Source organism: Poromitra crassiceps (genome assembly GCF_964638095.1).
Source record: "Poromitra crassiceps genome assembly, chromosome: 4".
Taxonomy (NCBI): domain Eukaryota; kingdom Metazoa; phylum Chordata; class Actinopteri; order Beryciformes; family Melamphaidae; genus Poromitra; species Poromitra crassiceps.
Genome location: NC_139626.1, coordinates 67,078,482 through 67,100,161, shown reverse-complemented (window position 1 = coordinate 67,100,161; position 21,680 = coordinate 67,078,482). Strand labels below are relative to the sequence as shown.

Below are 21,680 nucleotides of genomic sequence, written 5' to 3'. Positions count from 1 at the left end.
TGACTCCCTGGTGGCACCTATTACACACCTGATAAACCTGTCCATAAGACAATGCACTGTCCCTTCGCAGTGGAAAGTTGCTGTAATCACACCCATTTTCAAATCCGGCACCAAAACAGACATTTGTAATTATAGACCGATAAGTATCCTACCCGCTATATCAAAAGTGGCAGAAAAGTGGATTGTCAAGTCCATAGTCAAACACCTAGACAAAGGCCACACCCCTCTGCATCCTATGCAGTTCGGATTCCGAGCCTTTCATTCAACCGAGTCAGCAAATTGCTTATTTACCGAAAAGTTGAGGTGTGCCCTGGACAAGGCCCCCTGTGCAATGGCAGTCTTTCTGGACTTCAAGAAGGCCTTCGATTCCATCAGCCATCAGGTGCTCTTGTCCAGACTAACACACTTCAACTTTTCCTCTGAGGCCATCAAATGGTTCTCATCATACCTATCACATAGAGAACAGTGCGTCAGCATAAATGGTATCAAGTCTGCTTACCACACTTGCTCTGTTGGTGTCCCCCAGGGGTCAATATTAGGTCCAATCCTGTTTTCTCTATTCATAAACAACTTACCTGATGTATGTAAAAATGTACATGCACAGATGTATGCAGATGACGCGGTTCTACTAACCCATGGTAAAAGCTATGCAGAGGTGTCAAAAACTCTAACTGATGCAATGAGTAGCGTCCAGGACTGGCTCACAGACTCATGTCTACTCCTGAACGCCAAAAAGACCGTCTGCATGGCTTTTTCCAAAAGATCTGTGGTTTTAGAGTCATTGAATGTGTTCCTGGGCGGGGAGGAACTTGAACTGGTGTCTGAGTTCAAATACCTCGGGGTAATGTTAGACTCTACCCTAACTTTCAAAAAACATGTAAAAAAGGTTGCTAACACAATTAAGTTCAACCTTCAAAACTTTAAACAAATCAGACCTTATCTGACAGTAGGGGCCGCCAAATCTTATCTCCAATGTATGATACTATCACATATTGACTACTGCTTCACAAACTGGTCTTGCACAGGAGTAACGATCCTCAAACCCATTGAACAGTTATATAAAAGTGCACTGAAGGTTTTTGACAGAAAACCCTACTCATATCACCACTGTAACATCCTCAGTAAGTATCATTTTCTAAGTTTTGTCAACTTTAAAGTTTTTAAACAGGTTGGTATTGTCTATAAGACCTTACATGGACTTTGCCCGCCCCCCCTGAGGGAATTCATAAAACGGAAGCCTGACACAGGACTCAACACTCGGGCTTTCGCCAGAAGGGACTGTGTAGTACCACACCGGACAACTGCCTTCGGCAAAAACACCCTCTCAGTCCAGGGCTGCCAAATCTGGAATTCGCTACCTCAAAATATAAGAAACTGTCTGTCATTCCCATCTTTCAAACACAACGTAAAAAAATGGATTTTAAATAGCCAAATCTGCGACCATGTGTAAATTGTACTGTAGTGCTCTTGTTTTGCTTGCTCTGTTATGCTTCTTGTTTTTGTTTTGTCTTGTCTTATTAACCTAGTTTAGTTCACTTTGGTTTACTTTAGTTTCTGATCCGTTTTGGTTTTGTTATTGCTCATGTTGTTTTTTGTATTGTTCTGTTTAGTTCTGTCCTGGTGCTGCCTCTGTCGTTTTTCTGTCTCTCTGTGGGGACTACGGATGTAATTTAGCATTCTTGCTAACTCCGGCTTATTTACGTTGCCTTGTGTAATGTTCATGAATATGCACTGTCCCGTCCAAATAAACAAATAAAGTAAAAGTAAAGTAAAGCAAACATCTAAGAAAAGCAGTGAGGAAACTATCAAACCAGAAAGACAGAGAACCGGACAACCAGGAAGTCCGGCTTCAATACTGGCAACCCTAAAACAATACCATCACACCATCAGATCAAAGAAGACGCTGCACATCAAGCAGCAACTCACTGTAATGGAGGAAGCTTTAGAATCTAACAAATTCTGGGAAAATTGGAACCATCTAAACAAACCGCACAAAGAAGAATTAGCAATCCAAAATGGAGATACATGGAAAAATCACTTTGAGAAATTATACAGAGAAATCACACCTAATTCGGCCCAAAAAGATATAAAAAACTAGAACTTTTAGAACTAATAATTAAAGATCAACAAAACCCCTTAGACTTCCCAATTACAGAAGGAGAACTACAAGATAAAATCAAGGCTCTACAAGCCAAAAAGGCCTGTGGTGTGGATGGTATACTCAACGAAATGATAAAATATGCCGACAATACCTTCCACATGGCCCTGCTGAAACTATTCAACATGGTGATGAGTGTGGGCTGTTTCCCTGACATCTGGAACCAAGGATTAATAACACCCATCTTTAAAAATGAGGACAAATTTGACCCGAACAATTATAGAGGGATATGTGTTAACAGCAACCTGCGGAAGTTGTTCTGCTCAATTATCAACAATAGACTACAACAATTCCTCAGTGACCACAACATCCTGAGGAAAAGCCAAATTGGATTCCTATACAGAATCATCGAACAACAGACCACATTTACACCCTCCACACTCTCATAGAAAAACATGTAAATCAAAATAAATCAAAAAATTTCTCCTGCTTCATAGATTTTGAAAAGGCCTTCAACTCAATTTGGCACGAGGGTCTGCTACTCAAATTATTAGAAAGTGGAGTGGGAGGTAAAACATATGACACCATCAAAACAATGTAGCTCAACAACAAATGTGCAGTCAAAATAGACAATAATAGAACAGATTTCTTCCCCAAACGCCGAGGAGTGATGCAAGGAAACAGTCTCAGTCCAACACTATTCAATATCTACATCAACGAATTGGCAAAAACACTGGAAGACTCATCAGCTCCTGGCCTCACCCTCAACAACACAGAGATCAAATGTCTCCTATATATATATCCTATCTTATAAAATCTAAGATATATGGGCGCATGCGTGAGCTTTGGCGGTGTTTTTGATTTTACCTCTCTGCTGCTCCCCAGACTTTTATCTATTTTACCGATTTCCAAGTCGCCTTTTACTTTACATATGATCGATCCGAGTTGTTTTATTTGTCTACTCCAATCTTGCAAACGTTTTTAACGATCGGATGATCTGGCCTCAAGCTTTGTGCTTTTTAACCCACCACTCGACCTGGGTTCGGCTACGGGAGCTAGCCTGTTTGGACCCCCAGCTACACACCTAGCTAACGAGCTAAACACCATCTTCTACAGAAGAGTGCCCACCAAATCTGCTTACCGGGAGGTTGTTCCACCGCAGCAGGGCCAGTCTTTGGGCCTGTGCCGGTAAGTCTCGCTCTAACCAGGACCCTCTGTGTGTTTACATCTAACCTGGACCCTCTGTGTTTACATCTACCTTCCGCTGTGGGCTACCGTTGTGTAGCCCTCGCGGGTAAGTCTCGCTTGGCGCCGCTGCCTGCTGCTAATGCTACGACAACCCAGAACCATCTACTCCCGTACCCGTATTATTTCCGATTACTGGCCATAGTTGTTTCTTTCCCCAGAAACCTCCACCATGCCTTCACTCACCTCGCCATCCGGCTGTGACAGCTGTCTCCGTCTGACCCAGAAAGTGTCTGTTTTGGAAGGAAGGATCTCCGTGCTGCATCAGCTCCAGGATGAAGAGCGGTTCCTCGACTCCCTGCTTTCCGCCTGCCCTGCTGCTGCCATCGCGCTCCCCGGGGCTGACTCAACTGACTCCGTGGTCTCTGTGGGCCCCCGCGTCGCCTCCTCTGATGTGGGCGAGTTGGATTCGACTGTTTCGCTACTGGAGACGGCTGACCACTCGCCTAAGCTGAAGCCCATTACAACGGCCCCGCCCTCGGCCAACTCCACTCCTGCACAGGGGTTGCTCTGGACAACAGTTGGTCGGGAAAAACAGTATGGGAAACTCCGTTCTTGTTCCCATCCACCTCCAGTCCCCCTGGTCTCCACTGGTAATAAATATTCCCTTCTGGACATCCGTGACTTTCCCCCACTCCCTGATCCGGGTCCTGATAACTCTCCAATCACCTCTCCCCGATCAGCTATCCCCAATCTGTCCTCATCGATTACAACCCGTCGCTCTCACCGACACGCCTCCTCCACTCGGCTCGGCCAGGTCAACTTCACCCCTCACCCCCCTTCCTCTACTGCACGCAAGATTGCTGGTGCCGTCGTAAACTCCCCACCAGGCGTCAGCATTGATCAAATTGGCCAGTTCACCTCTGGTCAGAGGAATATGCCGTCAACCTCCTCTGCCCGCCGCAAAATGCTGATGTCAGCTGTCATCCATCAGTGGCTTTCCTCAACACCAATCACCCACCTCCCCCCCAAATCCTGCCTCTGCATCAAACCACCCACCTGTCCAGACTACCGAAACAAAGCCCCCACCTCCACGCCCACTTTTTCCCCCCACCACATTAATCATAGGTGACTCGATAATAAGGAATTTCCATTTTGTTAACGTAATTACCCATTGTCTCCCTGGCGCCACTGTCCCCGTCATTATAGACAAACTCAGAATCATTCTACCCTCTCTCCCATCCTCTATATCACAAATAATTGTCCATGTGGGATCAAACGACACAGCCCGTCGTGAGTCTGTGCGCACCGAAGACGACTTTCACCTACTTTTCAACGTTTTAAAGGGCTGCGGCATGTCCGTTTTTATCAGTGGTCCCATTCCCCCCTACGGTCGGGGATTTGGACGTTTTAGCCGCATCCTTCAGCTGCACACCTGGCTCCAACCCAAGTGTAGATCCCATAGCTTTCATTTCATTGATTATTTTAACTTATTTTGGGACCGTGCCGCACTATTTAGCAGCGACGGGATTCACCCAAACAAACGAGGGGGCCAAATGCTATTATGCAACATCCAGCACGCTGTTAGTAGCGCATGACTGTCCACCGATCATCACTCCCCGATCTCTTCCTCGCCTACCAATATATTATCCATCTCCTGCTCCAGCTCCCCCTATAGTCTACCTCCGGTATCACAGCCACCAGCTCATCTCTCCCTCCATTCTACCTTCACCTCCCCTGCTCAAATCGCCCCCTCAAGGCCTGGAGGCTTCATTACGCCTCCCATTTTTGTTTGTTCCTCTGCCATAAGTCCAGCTCACCTCACTAACACCATTCAATACCCTTATCCCCTCAGTAACCTAACCCCTCTGATTCCCATCACTGTCAAACTTAAACTTTCTTTTCCTGTTCAGACTATTTCCCGCCCCCGCCATCCTCCTATTTTTCATCACTACACCGATATGTTTCCTGTCAACAAGGGAATAAACAAAAACAACCTCCTAACCATTGTCCCCACCCTCACTCCCCCCCAGCCCTACAATAACTTCAATATAACAGGAGGACTATGGAACTGTCAGTCAGCCGTCAACAAAACTGAAATAATTTCCGCCCATGCTCTCTCTCAATCCCTCCACTTCCTTGCCCTCACTGAAACTTGGATATTACCAGAAAACACTGCCACTCCTGCTGCTCTCTCTTCGGCCTTTAGTTTTTCTCACACACCTAGGACCTCCGGGAGAGGCGGTGGCACGGGTCTCCTCATTTCTTCTGAATGGTCATACACAGTTTCACCTCCCTCACACCTTTCCATCTCTTCCTTTGAATCCCACTCTGTCACTGTTTCCCTACCTACCAAACTCACCATCATCACTATCTACCGCCCGCCTGGACAGCTAGGTTCGTTCCTCGAGGAATTGGATACTCTCCTCTCCCTCTACCCCGAGGACGGCTCCCCGCTCATACTCGTCGGCGATTTCAATGTCCAGGCGGCAACTCTGCATTCTCCCTCCTTCATTAACTTCTTTGCATCCTTTGACCTCTTCTTCTCTCCTTCTCCCCCCACTCACAATGCTGGAAACCTGCTCGATCTCATTTTCACCCGCTCCTGCCGTACCTCCACCCTCTCTGTTACCCCCCTCCCTGTATCAGATCACTACTTCATTACGTTCTCCCTCCCTATCTCCCTTCCCACCGTCCATCCATTTCCGACTCATTCTATCACCACCCGTCCCAACCTTCAGACTCTCCCACCTACGTCCCTCTCCTCTGCTGCCCTCTCTCTCCTTCCCTCTCCTGCTCAATTATATCTCCTATCCACGGATGATGCCTCCAACACCCTCCTATCCTCTCTCTCCTCTGCCCTTGATTCACTCTGTCCACTCATCACTAAACCTGCCCGGCCCTCTCCCCCCACTCCATGGCTCACTGAACCTCTCCGCACCCACCGCTCAGAACTTCGTACTGCAGAAAGAACTTGGAAAAAATCTCTCAACCCCCACGATCTCACAACTTATCAACATATCCTCTCCAATTTCACCTCTGCTGTTTCCACTTCAAAAACCTCCTTTTTCACTTCTTTAATCCAATCCTCCGCCTCCAACCCCAGCAAACTATTCTCCACCTTCTCTTCCCTCCTTAACCCCCCGCCCCCTCCCCCTCCCTCTGCCATTTCTGCCGATGACTTTCTATCTCACTTCACCAAGAAGGTTTACGACATCAGTTCCTCCTTCCCCTCACTCATCTCTCCTATCTCCAATCCAGTTCATCCACCCCCTACTCCCGGTCTGTCCACCTTCTCCCCCCTTTCCCCTGAAGATGTACTTCAACTCATCACTTCCAACCGCGCCACCTCCTGCCCCCTGGACCCGATCCCTTCCGCCCTCCTACAGTCCATCTCCCCTGACCTATCCCCATTCCTCACCACATTCATTAACTCCTCTCTTTCCTCTGGTCGATTCCCAACCATCTTAAAGACTGCCATTGTAAAACCTCTACTTAAAAAACCATCCCTCGACCCTACTGCCATCTACAACTACCGTCCTGTCTCTCTCCTCTCTTTCCTCTCCAAAACCATCGAACGTGCCGTCTCCAGTCAACTTTCCACTTATCTCTCCCATCACAATCTGTCTGACCCTCTCCAATCTGGTTTCAAACCCGCTCACTCAACCGAAACTGCTCTTCTCGCTGTCACTGAGGCACTTCACTCCGCCATGGCTTCATCCCTTTCCTCTGTTCTCATACTCCTGGATCTATCTGCTGCTTTCGACACTGTTAACCACCAAATCCTTCTTTCCACCCTTTCCGACTTGGGTGTCACTGGGTCTGCACTCTCCTGGTTCTCCTCCTATCTTTCCGATCGCTCCTACAGGGTTTCTTGGAGAGGCTCCCTTTCTACTCCTTGCACCCTTTCCACTGGTGTTCCTCAGGGTTCTGTTCTAGGTCCTTTCCTGTTCCTCCTCTACATGGGTTCACTTGGTCACGTCATTTCATCTCACGGTTTTTCCTATCACTCCTATGCCGACGACACACAGCTTTTCCTTTCCTTCCCCCCCTCTGATACTTCAATTGGGTCACGGATCTCTGCCTGCCTGAAAGACGTTGGTGTCTGGATGGCGGATCACCACCTCAAACTCAACCCTGGAAAAACCGAGATCATCTTCCTCACTGCCAAAGAATCCCCCCTGACTGACCTCTCCATATCCATTGACAACCACACCGTAACTCCATCTCAAACAGCTAAAAACCTGGGAGTGATCCTTGACCACCAACTCACCTTCTCTGCCTACATTGCCGCAACAGCACGCTCCTGCCGGTTCTCCCTCTTCAATATTCGCAAGATCCGCCCATTTCTCACCAGAGAAGCTACACAAATTCTGGTACAGGCACTGGTACTATCACGCATTGACTACTGCAACGTCCTTTTGGCAGGCCTCCCTGCCTCTGAAATACTTCCTCTTCAGCTCATTCAGAACACAGCAGCCCGTCTGGTCTACAATTTACCTAGATTTTCCCATGTCACCCCCCTTTTCCGAGAACTTCACTGGCTTCCCATCCTAGCACGCATCAAATTCAAAACTCTGGCACTAGCTTTCAAGGCCGTTCACCAAACAGCCCCCTCATACTTACAGTCTATGGTCACTTTTCAAACCTCTCACCGCCCACTCCGCCCCTCCACTAGTGCAGGACATCTCGCCCCTCCCCTGCTACGTGGGCTCAGAAGCCGCTCTCGGTCGAGACTTTTCTCCTACCTGCCCCAAAATGGTGGAATGAACTTCCCCCGGACATCAGGACTGCTGCATCACTCCCCATTTTCCGCAGGAAACTTAAAACTCACCTCTTCAGACTTTATATTGACTCTTCCTGAATTCCCTCCCTTCTCTCTGCCTGCTTTACATGTGTTTGTAATTGAATTTTCTGTTTCTTATATGATTGCTCCTTTAACTGCTCTCACCTTTAATCTCCCCTTTTATATTGGCTTCTCATATTTTTACTACTGTTTTTCTATTTGATCTATTCATGTTATTGTGTGCTGTATATGATCATGATGTAAGTCGCTTTGGATAAAGGCGTCTGCTAAATACCAATAAAGTAAAGATAAAGTCCTATACGCAGATGATCTGGTGCTGCTGTCTAACTCCAAGGAGGGCCTACAGCAGCTCCTAGATCATCTGCAGCAGTTCTGTCAGACCTGCGCCCTGACAGTCAACATAAAAAAGACCAAGATCATGGTGTTCCAGAAAAGGTCCAGGTGTCAGGGAAACAGACTTCAGTTTGTCCTGGGCTCCACCACCATAGACCACACAAACACATACACTTATTTAGGACTAAAACTCAGCTCTACAGGGAACTTCAACATGGCTGTGAATGACCTGAGAGAAAAAAAAGGGCTTTTTACGTGATCCGAAAATCCATCCAGATTAATGTCCCAATCCGAATATGGCTCAAGATTTTCAAAACCGTAATACAACCAATTACCCTATATGGTAGTGAGGTATGGGTGCCATTAGCAAAACAGGAATTTGCTAATTGGGACAAACACCAAATAGAGATCCTCCACATGGAATTCTGTAAATACATTCTAAAAGTTCAAAGAAAAACCCCAAATAATGCATGCAGAGCGGAACTCTGCCAATTCCCCCTTCTAATCGACATTCAAAAAAGAGACATCACATTCTACAGACACCTCAAAAATAGTGACCCCTCCTCCTACCACCACCAAGCATTACAAAACCAAGAGAAAAGCATAGAGAAGAGTCCCCTCAGCCAGCTGGTCCTGAGACTGACTCCCAACCCTCCCCGACCTCAGGACAGCCCTCAGAATATCTGGCCCAACCAAATGATCACAAATCAAAAAGAGAACTATATTACCTATTGGAAAAATACCACCAAAACCCAAAGTAAATTAGACTGCTATTTGACCCTAAATCGAGAGTACGTGGTGGCAGATTATCTGACCACTATTACTGACCCAAAACTGAGGAAAACATTGAGCAGATACAGACTCAGCGATCATAGCTTGGCAATAGAAACAGGCCGACACAGACAGACCTGGCTGCCCAGAGAGGACAGGCTGTGTTCACTCTGCTCCCAAGGAGAACTGGAGACAGAGCTACACTTCCTGTTAAAATGTGACGAATATAAAGAAATTAGAGCGTCATTTTCCCCCCAAATTAACCGGATATACAAAGAATTCGAAAATGTCACAGACACATCTGCACTCCAATACCTCCTTGGAGAGAAACCCGAATGCACCGTCTTAGCAGCCCATTATGTGTGGAGCTGCCAGCAGCTGAGGGACAGCCAGTGGACAGGAGAGCCGTCCACATCTGGCTGAATTAGTGATTGTTTTTATTTTATTGCTTTTACTGCTTTTTATTGCTTTGATTTAATCTTATTTTATCGTATTTTACTTTTATTTCCCTCGTTGTTGTTGCTGTTGCCAGGCCATAAACGCAGTTTCTACGCCGATGCAACGATAGGGCCCACTGCGTTTAGGGCCTGGCGCAGCCCAGATTAGTGGGTGTGGACCAGCGCACTCGATATCTTGTCTACACGCGGCCTCAAGCATTACGCCACGTTCACACACACGCCTAGAGCGACGCTTTAAGCAACGCCTAAGCAACGCCTAAAATTTAGGCGTCCTTGTTAACAGACGAGAGCGTTCACACATACCGCTGCCACGCTGCGCTGAAGCCACGCTCGCGCTGCGCTGCATTTATCGTTTAGGCGTCTGTTCTATTTTTCAGCGTCTAGGCGCGCTGAACTGTCAAGCTGGCTGTTGTTTCTGACGGACTTGGGCCATATTTTCTACCGAGTTTGCCCAAAAGGGAGGATGGAGCGTGAATTAACGAGTGCATAGTAGGAGAGCTGTCCTTCATGTGTTCCTCTATTAACATCTTTTCTGTCAGATGTATATATACCCCCCCTGTCTCAATGCATGTATCACTCATGGTGTTGATGACTCATAGTCACATGATTACCCGAGGGAAAATAACAATTACAGCGGGCCAGGAAATAGACAGACATCGTCACTTGCACATTACAATAAAAAAGAGGACTCACCCATGCTATAAATCAGATCTGAAAAGTGTAAAAAAACCGCTGCTTATGTGATCAGTGTAGCGCAGAGCGGGGCTTCAGTGTGGCGTCCTGTGTGAACGAAAATAGGCGCCAGGCGTGCATGAAGCAATGCCTATATGCCTAGGCGTAGCTTAAAGCGTTGCTTAAGGCGTCGCTCAAGGCGTGTGTGTGAACCGGCCGTTATAACCACGCCTTTTAACTCATTGAGTGCCAGCCACTTTTGGAAAACGGATGCTCCCAGTGCCAGCCCTTTCAGAGCGTTTTCAGTGATTTCTCAAGACCCACAGAATATTGTGTGATATTACTATGTAAACACCGAACACGCCCAAAGAACGATGAGACTCTCTTGTATCATCAGCAAAAAAAAGTTTATTGATATCATTTTCCGTTCTTTAGTTATCAGCAGTAGAAGATAGGTTGGTTTCACTAAAAACAGATGTTTCAAACTAGAAGCTGATGTAATGTATAATAATTTTGTGAAATGAAGCATTTTAAGCACATCACTGACTCTGAAGCTAATATTTTCTGATGTAGTGACACCTGAAAAATAATTTCCTTCAATAAAACAGCGAAAACAAAGGAATTTTGATGACAAAATAATATTTTTTAGCTGCAACCAGCAGCGCTGGCCCCTGCGTGCGCAGACCCTACTTGCTGGTCATCTTTCTCTAATCCGGAGAGCACTGTCACCACCTAATGGGTCCGTAAAATAGCTTCTACACCTTCAAAATCCCCCATACTTTTACAGGAGATGCATCAGGCTTTGATCCACGTCATTGGCACTCTACGTTACTATTTGAATTGACGTCTTTAGACGTCATTGGCACTCAATGAGTTAAGCGTAAAATTATGCACAGTCTGCTCATTGGTGAAGTGCAGTAAAGAGTCACAAGCTTGCCTTTTAAGCTCCAATTCCACGGAGAAATCCAGTAAAACCAGACAAGCCAAGCGCTCTGCTTCCCCCCCCCCTCCCTTCATCCCGTCTGTCTGTCTCCATATATAGGCTATTATTCCATATTATTATGCTTCTCAAACCAATCTAACTGCAGTTTAAATACTGCAAGCATGTAAATACGCTACACTATAGCAAGATCAAAGTGAAAAGAATGTTCTAAACGCATCAGCTAGAAAAATATAGCCTATATGATGAGATTAATTAGATTGGTGAAAGTTTGTCCAGAAAGATATTATAGATATTATATTATTATTATATAAGAGATTTCTCTCCCCTGCTGCAGGTAGGATGATGCACATAAATATAGCCTACATTATGTAAAGTCATTGCGGAAATGTGTTTTTATTGTAAAACTAAATGTGAAGTAGGGCCAAGTTATTGGAGCAGACGTCACAGTATAGCACATGACAGAAGCGCGTTACGCTGTCACTTATCTAAATCACGTTAAATCGACGAGGGATATATATAGGCCCAGGATGACATATGTTTCACGTAGGGTGGTGTTCTCATTTCGATGTTTTATTTGGTCCAATATTGAAATGTTCTACAATTGCAGGTTGTGTTACCATTACACATTATTTAGATCTACCTTTATCTCTATTTCGGCTCATTTGGTTGCTATTTAGTAGCGAAATGGATTAGCCCATTGCATGCTGGGAGATTTCACATGCCAGGCAGTGAACTTACAACTTCTTTTTTATGGGACGTGTGTTGTGTCTGTCTGAGCGAGGGAGTCAGAGAGAGTCGTATTGTGCCTGTCAGACTGATGAGCAAGAGAGAGAGAGAGTGACACAGGGAAGGGTGACAGAGGAGAGCCAGAGGAGCGCTCCGCGCAACCAGCGCACTGAATAGGCCTCCTTTTCAAAAGCGCAAAGCCTAAATTTACGCCAGTTGGGAAGATATCATTAGGCCGGTATTTAAGGCCGAAACGCCCATTCTCGCCCATTCAGGGAGTGCGCCACGTCCATTCCGCCTAAAGCGCATTTGGCAGCCTAAAAGCCATGTTGATATCTTCCCGAGGCAGGCGCAAGGCACGTTTTTTTGCGTTTAAGGCCTGTTTTAGCGCCGAAGGCCTGTGGGAGAATAGGGCCCATAGGCTACATACATACACACACACACACACACACACACACACACATAGGCTACATACACACACACACACACACACACACACACACACACAGGCTACATAGATAGACATACACACACACATAATAAAAGTTGTTATGCCATGTATAATTACACTGAATCTGTTATTTATCTGTGTTATGTTATTTAATTATTTTCATGTATACCTGGCAGTTTTCCTTCTACCTCCAACCCCACCTCTGCTGTCTAGTAATGTAAGTCCTGCTTCTCAGTGCCTCTAAATGTCCTGTTTACCACCTCTTCCTCTTTAATCTGTTCCTCGTTGGGAGAAGTGGGTGTTATTTTGGTAACGCTTCAAAATACAGCCAGCAAATAACCATGTAACTGCAGGGTAACAAGATCTGTACTTATAGGGTAATTACGGGGTACCACATCTGTACTTATAGTGTAACTACGGGGTACAAGAAGTGAATTTAGCCTGTAACTACAAGGTAACAAGATCTGTACTTATAGGGTAATTAGGGGGTACCACACCTATACTTATAGTGTAACAAGAAGTGAATTTAGCCTGTAACTACAAGGTAACAAGATCTGTACTTATAGGGTAATTACGGGGTACCACATCTGTACTTATAGTGTAACTACGGGGTACAAGAAGTGAATTTAGCCTGTAACTACAGGGTAACAAGATTTGTACTTATAGGGTAATTATGGGGTAACACTGTACTTATAGTGTAACAAGAAGTGAATTTAGCCTGTACCGACAGGGTAACAAGATCTGTACATATAGGGTAATTACGGGGTACCACACCTGTACTTACAGGGTAACAAGAAGTGAATTTAGCCTGTAACTACAGGGTACCCACTCTTAGCTTGGTAAACCAGCCCATCACGTGAACTCACATTTCATTTGGTTCTCCGTGACGGTCTGGCCCCGTCGCCATGGGGAGGGTTTAGCAGAAGCGGAAGAGCGGAAGAGCCAATCAGCGACTCCGCTGTGATTGACAGCGCAAGTTGGTCAATCAGGAACGCCACTAGCACTGCACTAACAAAACAATAATGGCCGCCTCCTTGCCTGATCGTCTCAAGGAGTCATGTCAGCGTTTGTCTAGTTTAAACAGCCATAAAGTGCAGTTATTGCAGAAATAGACTCAATAACAACATATAAACAAGTACAGGAGTATCGCCGCAACCGCGGAGTTTCTCGGCGGAAGATATGTTTTTGCCATTCTCCCGAGTGGATTTGGGTTTGATTGGATCCGATGCTGATTGGCTGAAGGAGTTGTCTGTCAAGGCAACTACGCCCGCCCATGCTCCCGCCCCTGCTAAACCCCTCCGATGGCGCCGGGGCCAGACCGTCACGGAGAACCAAATGAAATGTGAGTTCACATGACGGGCTGGTTTCCCAGGCTAACCCACTCTACCCTGCACCTGAATACCCTACTCTGCCTCTGATTGGCTATCAGGCATGTCCAAAGTCCAGCCCAGGGGCCAAATGCGCCCCGTGGACCGATTCCAAGTGGCCCTTGGCAAACAACTTCACTATTTGCATTTTACCATTCACCTAATGATGACAGCACTATCATACAGTTTGTAGACAAGCACCAAGTAGGAACAACACAGGCAGAAGAACTACAGTAATGTTTTCAGGTGTAAACAAAATCCTTAGAGTACAATTGTATGTGATTTGTATATATAACCCATTTGATGCGAGAAGCAGCTGCCCCCAGTATTTTCAAATTATCTAATCTGGCCCCTATTCAAAAAGTTTTGTCAAAAAAGTCACGCCTGGCTTACGTTGATATTCTGACCCTAACCAGAACCAATCATCACTCATGCCTAAACCCAACCAACTCCTCATGTAATGTCTAAACACAACCAATCACAGGTAGAGTAGGGCGGGTCTTGTGTGGAACCATAATAATGCATGAAATGAGGCTTCTCCCTTTCTGGTGAAGGAAATTGAACTTCCAAATATGGTTTGTGGGTTGAACACTCCCTACTGCTGACCTAACGTTACCTTAGAAAATAATCAGCACCGAGAGAGGGGGGAGAGACAGAGGGAGAGAGACAGGGAGGGGAGGAGAGAGAGTTCAAGAGAGATAGGGTAAAGAGAGAGAGAGGGGGGAGAGACAGAGGGAGAGAGACAGGGAGGGGAGGAGAGAGAGTTCAAGAGCAATAGGGGAAAGAGAGAGAGAGGGGGGAGAGACAGAGGGAGAGAGACAGGGAGGGGAGGAGAGAGAGTGCAAGAGAGATAGGGGAAAGAGAGAGAGAGTGGGGGAGACAGAGGGAGAGAGAGACAGGGAGGGGAGGAGAGAGAGTGCTAGCCTGACTCCACCAGACGGGGGCGGCATTGTTCCACAAATTCACAATCCACCTCAGTCTGGCCCTGGCCCCAGATAGGCGTTCAAACCAGCCGCCACGCAGGCGCACCAATCAGCGTGAGCTAAGGGCGGGCTTTGCGAGACCGGGTGTGACGCCACCGAGAGGCGCCTCTGCGTTTGTAGTTCTTTCACTATTCAACATGGCGGCGGCTACCGAGGCTAGCTCCAGTGAGCTAGTCAAACATTCTATTCAAAACAATAAGCTAACATAAACGTTAAACACTTGATCTTACAGTGAGTACGAAACCGTAACTGTATTGCTGTAACGTTATCAACTATGAACGTTAGTAAACAAGACATTGTTGTAGAATTTGGGGAGATAGCCTGCAGACCGTTGCTAGGCTGGGAGAACATAGCAGCCATCAGCTAGCTGTAAGGCTAGTGAATGGCTAGCAGTTAGCCATTCACGCAAGTCACACAAACACAAAGCCCTTCTCACCACAGCCCAGTGCAATCTGTTAAACCATCATTTTTGTTCCAAATAGAAATAAATCATAACGTTAATCAAAATGCCACTGAAATATTAGCTAATCAACACAGAACTGCAAAGATCAGTGTGATGTATTGTCCCTACTGCTAGCTGAAGTGTATTCTGCTATGATTGGAATGTTGGCTGCGGTTTAATAAACCACGTTAACTCACGTTGGTGTCCGAGTAACATATTATGTTATGCAGGCGAGATTAAAGATCTCAGGATAACATTATGTTACTCGAGAAATTGGTTTATCGATAGAACATAGCTTAAGATTTTGCACTTGTACTTTCTTTAGATAGGGGGTAAACAAACTAACGGCATGGGAGCCAATACTAGATTATACTAGATCCAAATGCTGCATGGTGTAACCTAAAGGGTGTTTTTCCTCTTCTCCGTTGACGTCCTCTGGGCTCCAGGCAGCTCCCTTTCGCAGATTCATCTCTGACATCAACATCTTTATGAACTTACATCATCTCTTATCATTTTACCCAATCGTGCCTCAAGACCAGCAGATTATGTAACAACAACACCACACGGCCGTCTTTTCTCCGTTTAGTTTATTATCACAAAAGTAAGCAAATAACATTCTCCAGTCATGCGTAAACATCTACCATTCCACTGACAGATATGCTAAAATTCACCAGTCCTTAATGCTAAATAGTAGCGTTAAATCATTATATTGTATCAAAGCATTTGGTTGTTGATTGTTTTGGTTGTTATTGAGCGAGCTACTGTAACTTGTCCCAATTTCCCCCCGGGGATCATTAAAGTCTTTCTGATTCTGATTCTGATTGCCATGATCATAAAGGCTAGAGAGCGTTGCGTCTCCATGACGATAGCCGTCCAGGCCAGTCCAGGGTGCGTGCCACTCGGTGTCATATCGTGTCATCAGTTCCCTGAAGAAACGAACAACGATATGTGTTAGTAATGAATCGCTGTTAACGTTAACATCAAATCATCAATCATCAGACGTAGCACCCCAACCTCCAAATGTTGCTAACGTTAGCGTAACATCAGTTAATCCAATCAGTTACATTTAACGTGCAAAATGGCCTACCTGCACTTCATCCTCAGTCAGACATCTGCAGTAATTCTTCTTTCTTTTGGCAAATTGAATAGTCAATGGTTGCACCCAATATTCACCTTACAAAAACAGCAAAAAATCTGCGACCTCCATGCTAACTATTTAGCAATTGTAGTCCTAGCCGTTCGTGTTTACCAGGCGAGGCTACGTCATGAAGGCAAGTCAATCTGATTGGTTGGCGTTGGCACGCCCAGACGGTGACAGACAGACGGTCCATCCAATCACCTGCCAAGTAGCTTGAAAAAAGTGACCACCCTCTTCAGCAGGGTAGCTTGACCAAATCCAGATGGATGTCGTTTGTGAAACAGAATATGAAGCAAACTCATCAATCTGGCAGCGTCAGGTTAAGAGAGTGCAAGAGAGATAGGGGAAAGAGAGAGAGTGGGGAGGGGAGAGAGGGAGACAGAGAAAAAGAGAGACAGTCACAGATAGAGAGCAGAGACGGATCCTCACCAGTGACCAGCAATAGAGCTGAACAGTCACGTGATATATTTTGCACTGGGAAGTGAGTTTCCCTTTCCCATTCATTTTCTCATTAGACATTTAGAAAAATTAAGGGAAATAACACATTTTCGATGTTTTATGGTCACTCACGATTCAGTAGGTCACAGGGTGGCTTGGTTCCAGCTTCAAAACTTGTTATATAAGGATTTTTGAAATGTCTATGGAGAAAACGAGTGAGAAACTCACTTCCGGGCCAGGAAATGTCACGTGACTCGAGCTCTATTGGCAATCGAGAAATTAAGATACAAAAAATCATGGCAACCAAAAGAAAACAGAATGTGTGGTCACTGTTTGACAGGTGAGGTCGAGACGCAGATGCACTTCCTACAATGCGAAAAATTGGAAGAAGAAAAGAACATTTACTTTAAAGCAGCTATGAGCAAGATTTTCGATTGTTATTAAACAGTCTAAATTGAATATCGATGCCTCACATCTTACCTCTAATGTTAGACGAGACCAACGCCGAGTAGTCTCGCTTGAAAGCCGAGTGAATCGGCGAGTGTTGTCTTGATGATTAGTCTGTCTGCGGGCCAGGTTCATCAAGAAGTGAAATGAAACGGTTTGCGGCAGCCACTTCGGCCATAACCACAAAATTACTAAATTACTTTCAAACAAACTGTTAGAATATAACAAGATATGTTCGCGAGAGCAGAAAGTAGCGACGGCAGCAGGAGGGGAAAGCCGTCCTTCTTGTTTTGGGTCTGTTGCTAGGCAGAGCGAAACGGTTTACGGCAGCTGTAAACAGTTGCTAGGCAGAGCGAAACGGTTTATGGCCGTATCAACAGACCCAAAACAGCTGCCCTCGCTACTTTCTGCTCTCGCGAACATATCTCGCGAGATATTGGAGCACTCAATTTCACTGGGAAGTTATTTTAATAAAGTGCAGTGAGTAGTAACGAACCTTCGACGCACAGCGTCTTTATCAGTCAAAAACCAATAATCAATATCAGTAATAAATTACAGAATTCCTTCCAAAGTATTTTCCTTAAAAAAAGTGTATATTGTTTTACTGAGAGGAAATAAAAACAATGATACAACCTGTTAACTCCACCTAAATGCATTTATTTTGTCTCATCATTTATAAGGCTATTTGACCTGTATGTTTTCATATATAGGGTGATGCGGAAATGGCAAAATACTCAGGATAGTTCATTTATTCACAAATTGGCTCTTCTCACAATTTATAGATCTTGTGAATTGGGTGGGTCGATGCCATCATTGCTATGGTTTGTCATTTTTTTAAAGTGAGTCCCCAGAAAAAAAAAACTTTTGGGAAACAGTCTAGTAGGAACGGGGCTCCCCATGCACATGAAATATATATTTTTCTAGCATATATATACTCCTCAAGGTGATAAACACATTTTGTTGTTACCCTGTTGAAATAGTGTGGGCATATTGCGATGTCTGATGAAAATAGATAAGGGTCATAACTTTTGAACTAGACATCATACAGAGACAAATTACACCACTTTTCTGCATGATTTTGGCACGAGGAATTGATTGAGAGGGTTGTTTTCATGATTTTAACTGGTTTGGTATAGTAAAAAACATTTCATTCAAAAACATTTGAAAAAAGTGTATAATTTACACTCAGAATCTTGCAAAAGAAATCTATCTACATATTAGTCCATGGGCCAGAAGGGTTGGGAATAATGCTCATATTGATTTTTGGCAAGGTCTACATCTCTAGAGTCAGAAAATATGTGATAGCATTGCACCAATGGTAGCTAAATGTGTGTTATCACTCGATTTATAACATCATGCAAAACACACTTTTCAAACCTAATAGTTGCGGGACTTAGGGAAATTTGAGGCTAAGTTCATGCAAATCAAGTCTAAAAGCACCAGATTTTGCCCAGAATTAGCCCAGGGCATGCTCTAACGATTTAGCCAGAGTGCCCGAGCCAGTGACCCCCGGGGTCACCATGGCGGCCAAATCCAATATGACCACTGCCCGAAAAAGCTTTTGGCTCTAACTTTTGAAAGAGATGAGCTAGAAATACAGACTTGGTATCTATCTTCTTCTTTTTTTATTTTACCATTAGAAAGGTGTTGGAATGCTAATCCTTATTAGGGAAGATGTGTGTGGACCCCTAATCTGCATATTTCCAAGATGGCGGCTACCTGAATATGAGTTTTACCATAACTGTTGATGCTTTTAGCAAACTCGGTGTCCATTTTATGGTTTTTGAGTTTTATAAACACATTGTAATACTCAGATTTATGATTGAATCTATCTATAGCACTCTACTTTGCATAGTAAGTAAGCTACCAATATGGCCGCTATCCCTTTTTTCTTTACTTTCACCCAGATTGAGTGTAGAGCTGTAACAATTAGTTACCATCAAACTGGTGGAAACAAACAATCTACAGTATGTATCTTACAGATTTTATTGAAACAATTAGACAAGTGAGTAACACTTAGGTATGTCCATGGGTTGGGGGGGTTACGTTAGATTGAGGTAACAACTCTACAGCAGCTGTGTTTGGTCACAGTGTGAGTGTTTCTCTCTCACTCCTCTATCTGACACAGACACACTGAGGCACCTTTGTTAAAGAGAAACCCAGGGTAGAGTGGTTCAGTGAAGGTGAAGTGGAAGGTGTGGATGTGGATCAGTGTGTCAGAGGAAACTGTGTAGAAGGACAGAGAGCCAGCAGGCCAGTCCAGATACACTGCTACTCTGTTAGAGGGAGAGGGGGATGATATGACTGTTGATATGTTATTGTGCCAGGAATCGTATTGATCATCAGTGCAGGACAGTTTCCAGGACTTTTCATTGCCTCCAATCTGACAGTCATAACATATGTCTGTTGACTTGTTATTGTGCCAGGCAGTGTAAAGACCATCAGTACAGAACAGCATCCAGGACTTTTCATTCATTCCAAACCTGCAGTCATCACCCTCTCCTCTCCTACTGATTCCTCTGTAAGACACTCCTATAGTAACCCCTCCTTCCCTCTCCACCTCCCAGTAACAGCGACCAGTCAAACCATCTCTACACAGCAGCTGAGCCCAGTAGTCAAATCTCTCTGGGTGATCAGGAAATGGCTGATCCTCTTCCACCCTCGTCACCTTTCCGTTGTCTTCAGAAAGGAGGAGGCGTCTGTGTGCTGTGTTTGGGTCCAGTGTGAGTTCACAGGCATCTGATGAGACAACAAGACACAGCACAGCAGCAGCTTAGAATAGAATAGAATAGAATGTCTTTATTTTCCATGAAGTATGAAATATGACGATATTTCATACTTCATGCGAAGGTCCAGCTGATCATTTTTTCATTACAATGTGGTGTAGATGGACTTTCTATGTCAGTAGTTATACCTGTTTCTTTGTTTACATGAATCAAACTAAATACACACTTACATTTCCTCAGACCTGGTTTCAGCCTCTGCTCTCCTCTATGGTCCACCCTGGAGGAATAAACAAAGTCAGACCAGCAGATTTGCTTTGATGATGGAAACACATGACATTTAATATCCTTCAATATGAAGGAGTTCCACTAATGTCCTCCATTAAACATTATTCCTCATCTTCTCAATGTGACCGAGGAAATGTGTGTGACTCTCAGCCTTCTAGCAGACGTTGCTTCTCCATACCTGAGAGAGTCCAGTCTCCAGTGTGGATCATCCAGTCCAGCAGAAAGCAGCTTCACTCCTGAGGCTCCTGGATGATTGTAGCTCAGGTCCAGCTCTTTCAGGTGGGAGGGGTTGGAGCACAGAGCTGAGGCCAGAGAAGCACAGCTTTCCTCTGTGAGCAGACAGCCTGACAGCCTGCACAAAGACAAACACACATGTACATGTACACACACACACACACACACACACACACACACACACACACACACACACACACACACACACACACACACACACACACACACACACACACACACACACACACACACATCAAAGCATTTTCTTCAGTGATGAATAGTTTGTAGTGTTGAGTGATATAACAATATTGATAATTATCTCTCTTTATATATATAATTATATCTTTAACGCATTAACGCAGCTTGATAACTTTCAATAACTGATAACTGTCATGGTGACTGTGTTCAACACTGGTTTGAGAAGTCGGGTGGCGGGAGGCCAAAATAAAATGGGGAGCTCGGACTCTCCAGGTGGGTCCGGGGTCATGCTCCCCCGGAAGTTCCCCGCCCCCCCTTATTTTATTACATTTTAAATTAAAATGCATCAATTTGATTGGTGCACTTTGAGAGCAAACTTAAGAGGTTAGATAATAATCTATGAAGAACTACAGACATCACTTAATACTTGCCTTTTGTAATCCCCTTTTTTATAACCCTTCAAGATCTTCTTACCTTCATGTATTCATATTTAGCGTTTACCTTTTAAGATGAAAGGCAGTCAATTAATCAAACTTTTAATATAAAGAACATTTCTTTATTCTCCTCCATCTCTCCCTTCAATCTCTCTATCTCTCTAATGTATCCTAACTCTATTGATCCATCCTTCTCTACCAGTGCTTCTCAATGTGGGGCCAGGGTTCCCCAGAAAATGTATCAAGTGTTAAACTTCAAAACATTACTTCATTACACAAAGATAACACAATTAGGCCACATTTACATTGCAGGTACAAGTGACTCAATTCAGATGTTTTGCTCTCAAGTGGCACATATCTGATATGTGTCATGAGTTGTGAGCAGCAAAAAAGCACATGGATCAGGATATTGTCAGGTCCCATTCAGGCCTCAGTCACATGTGGAAATAAATCAGATATGAATCAGACATGGCCCAATGCGATGTGACTGGAATCTAAGCGGACATATCAGATATTTCCTCTCATTGCGAGTCGCACCTGATTG

At 44.8% G+C, this 21,680-nt stretch overlaps 1 protein-coding gene across 1 annotated transcript in view; it reads right to left on the bottom strand.

Moving 5' to 3' along the window:
* Window positions 1-17,138: 17,138 nt before the first annotated feature.
* LOC310775918 (ribonuclease inhibitor-like) overlaps window positions 17,139-21,680 on the bottom strand; it is a gene marked incomplete at its 3' end in the record, with an annotated part of 6,696 nt that continues 2,154 nt past the window's right edge. The window contains exons 3-4 of the mRNA XM_083636040.1: window positions 20,449-20,622; window positions 17,139-17,178 (exon numbers count right to left, since the gene is read on the bottom strand). Coding sequence (XP_083492166.1) covers window positions 17,139-17,178; window positions 20,449-20,622 — 214 coding nt within the window. The remainder of the gene's footprint in view (window positions 17,179-20,448; window positions 20,623-21,680) is intronic.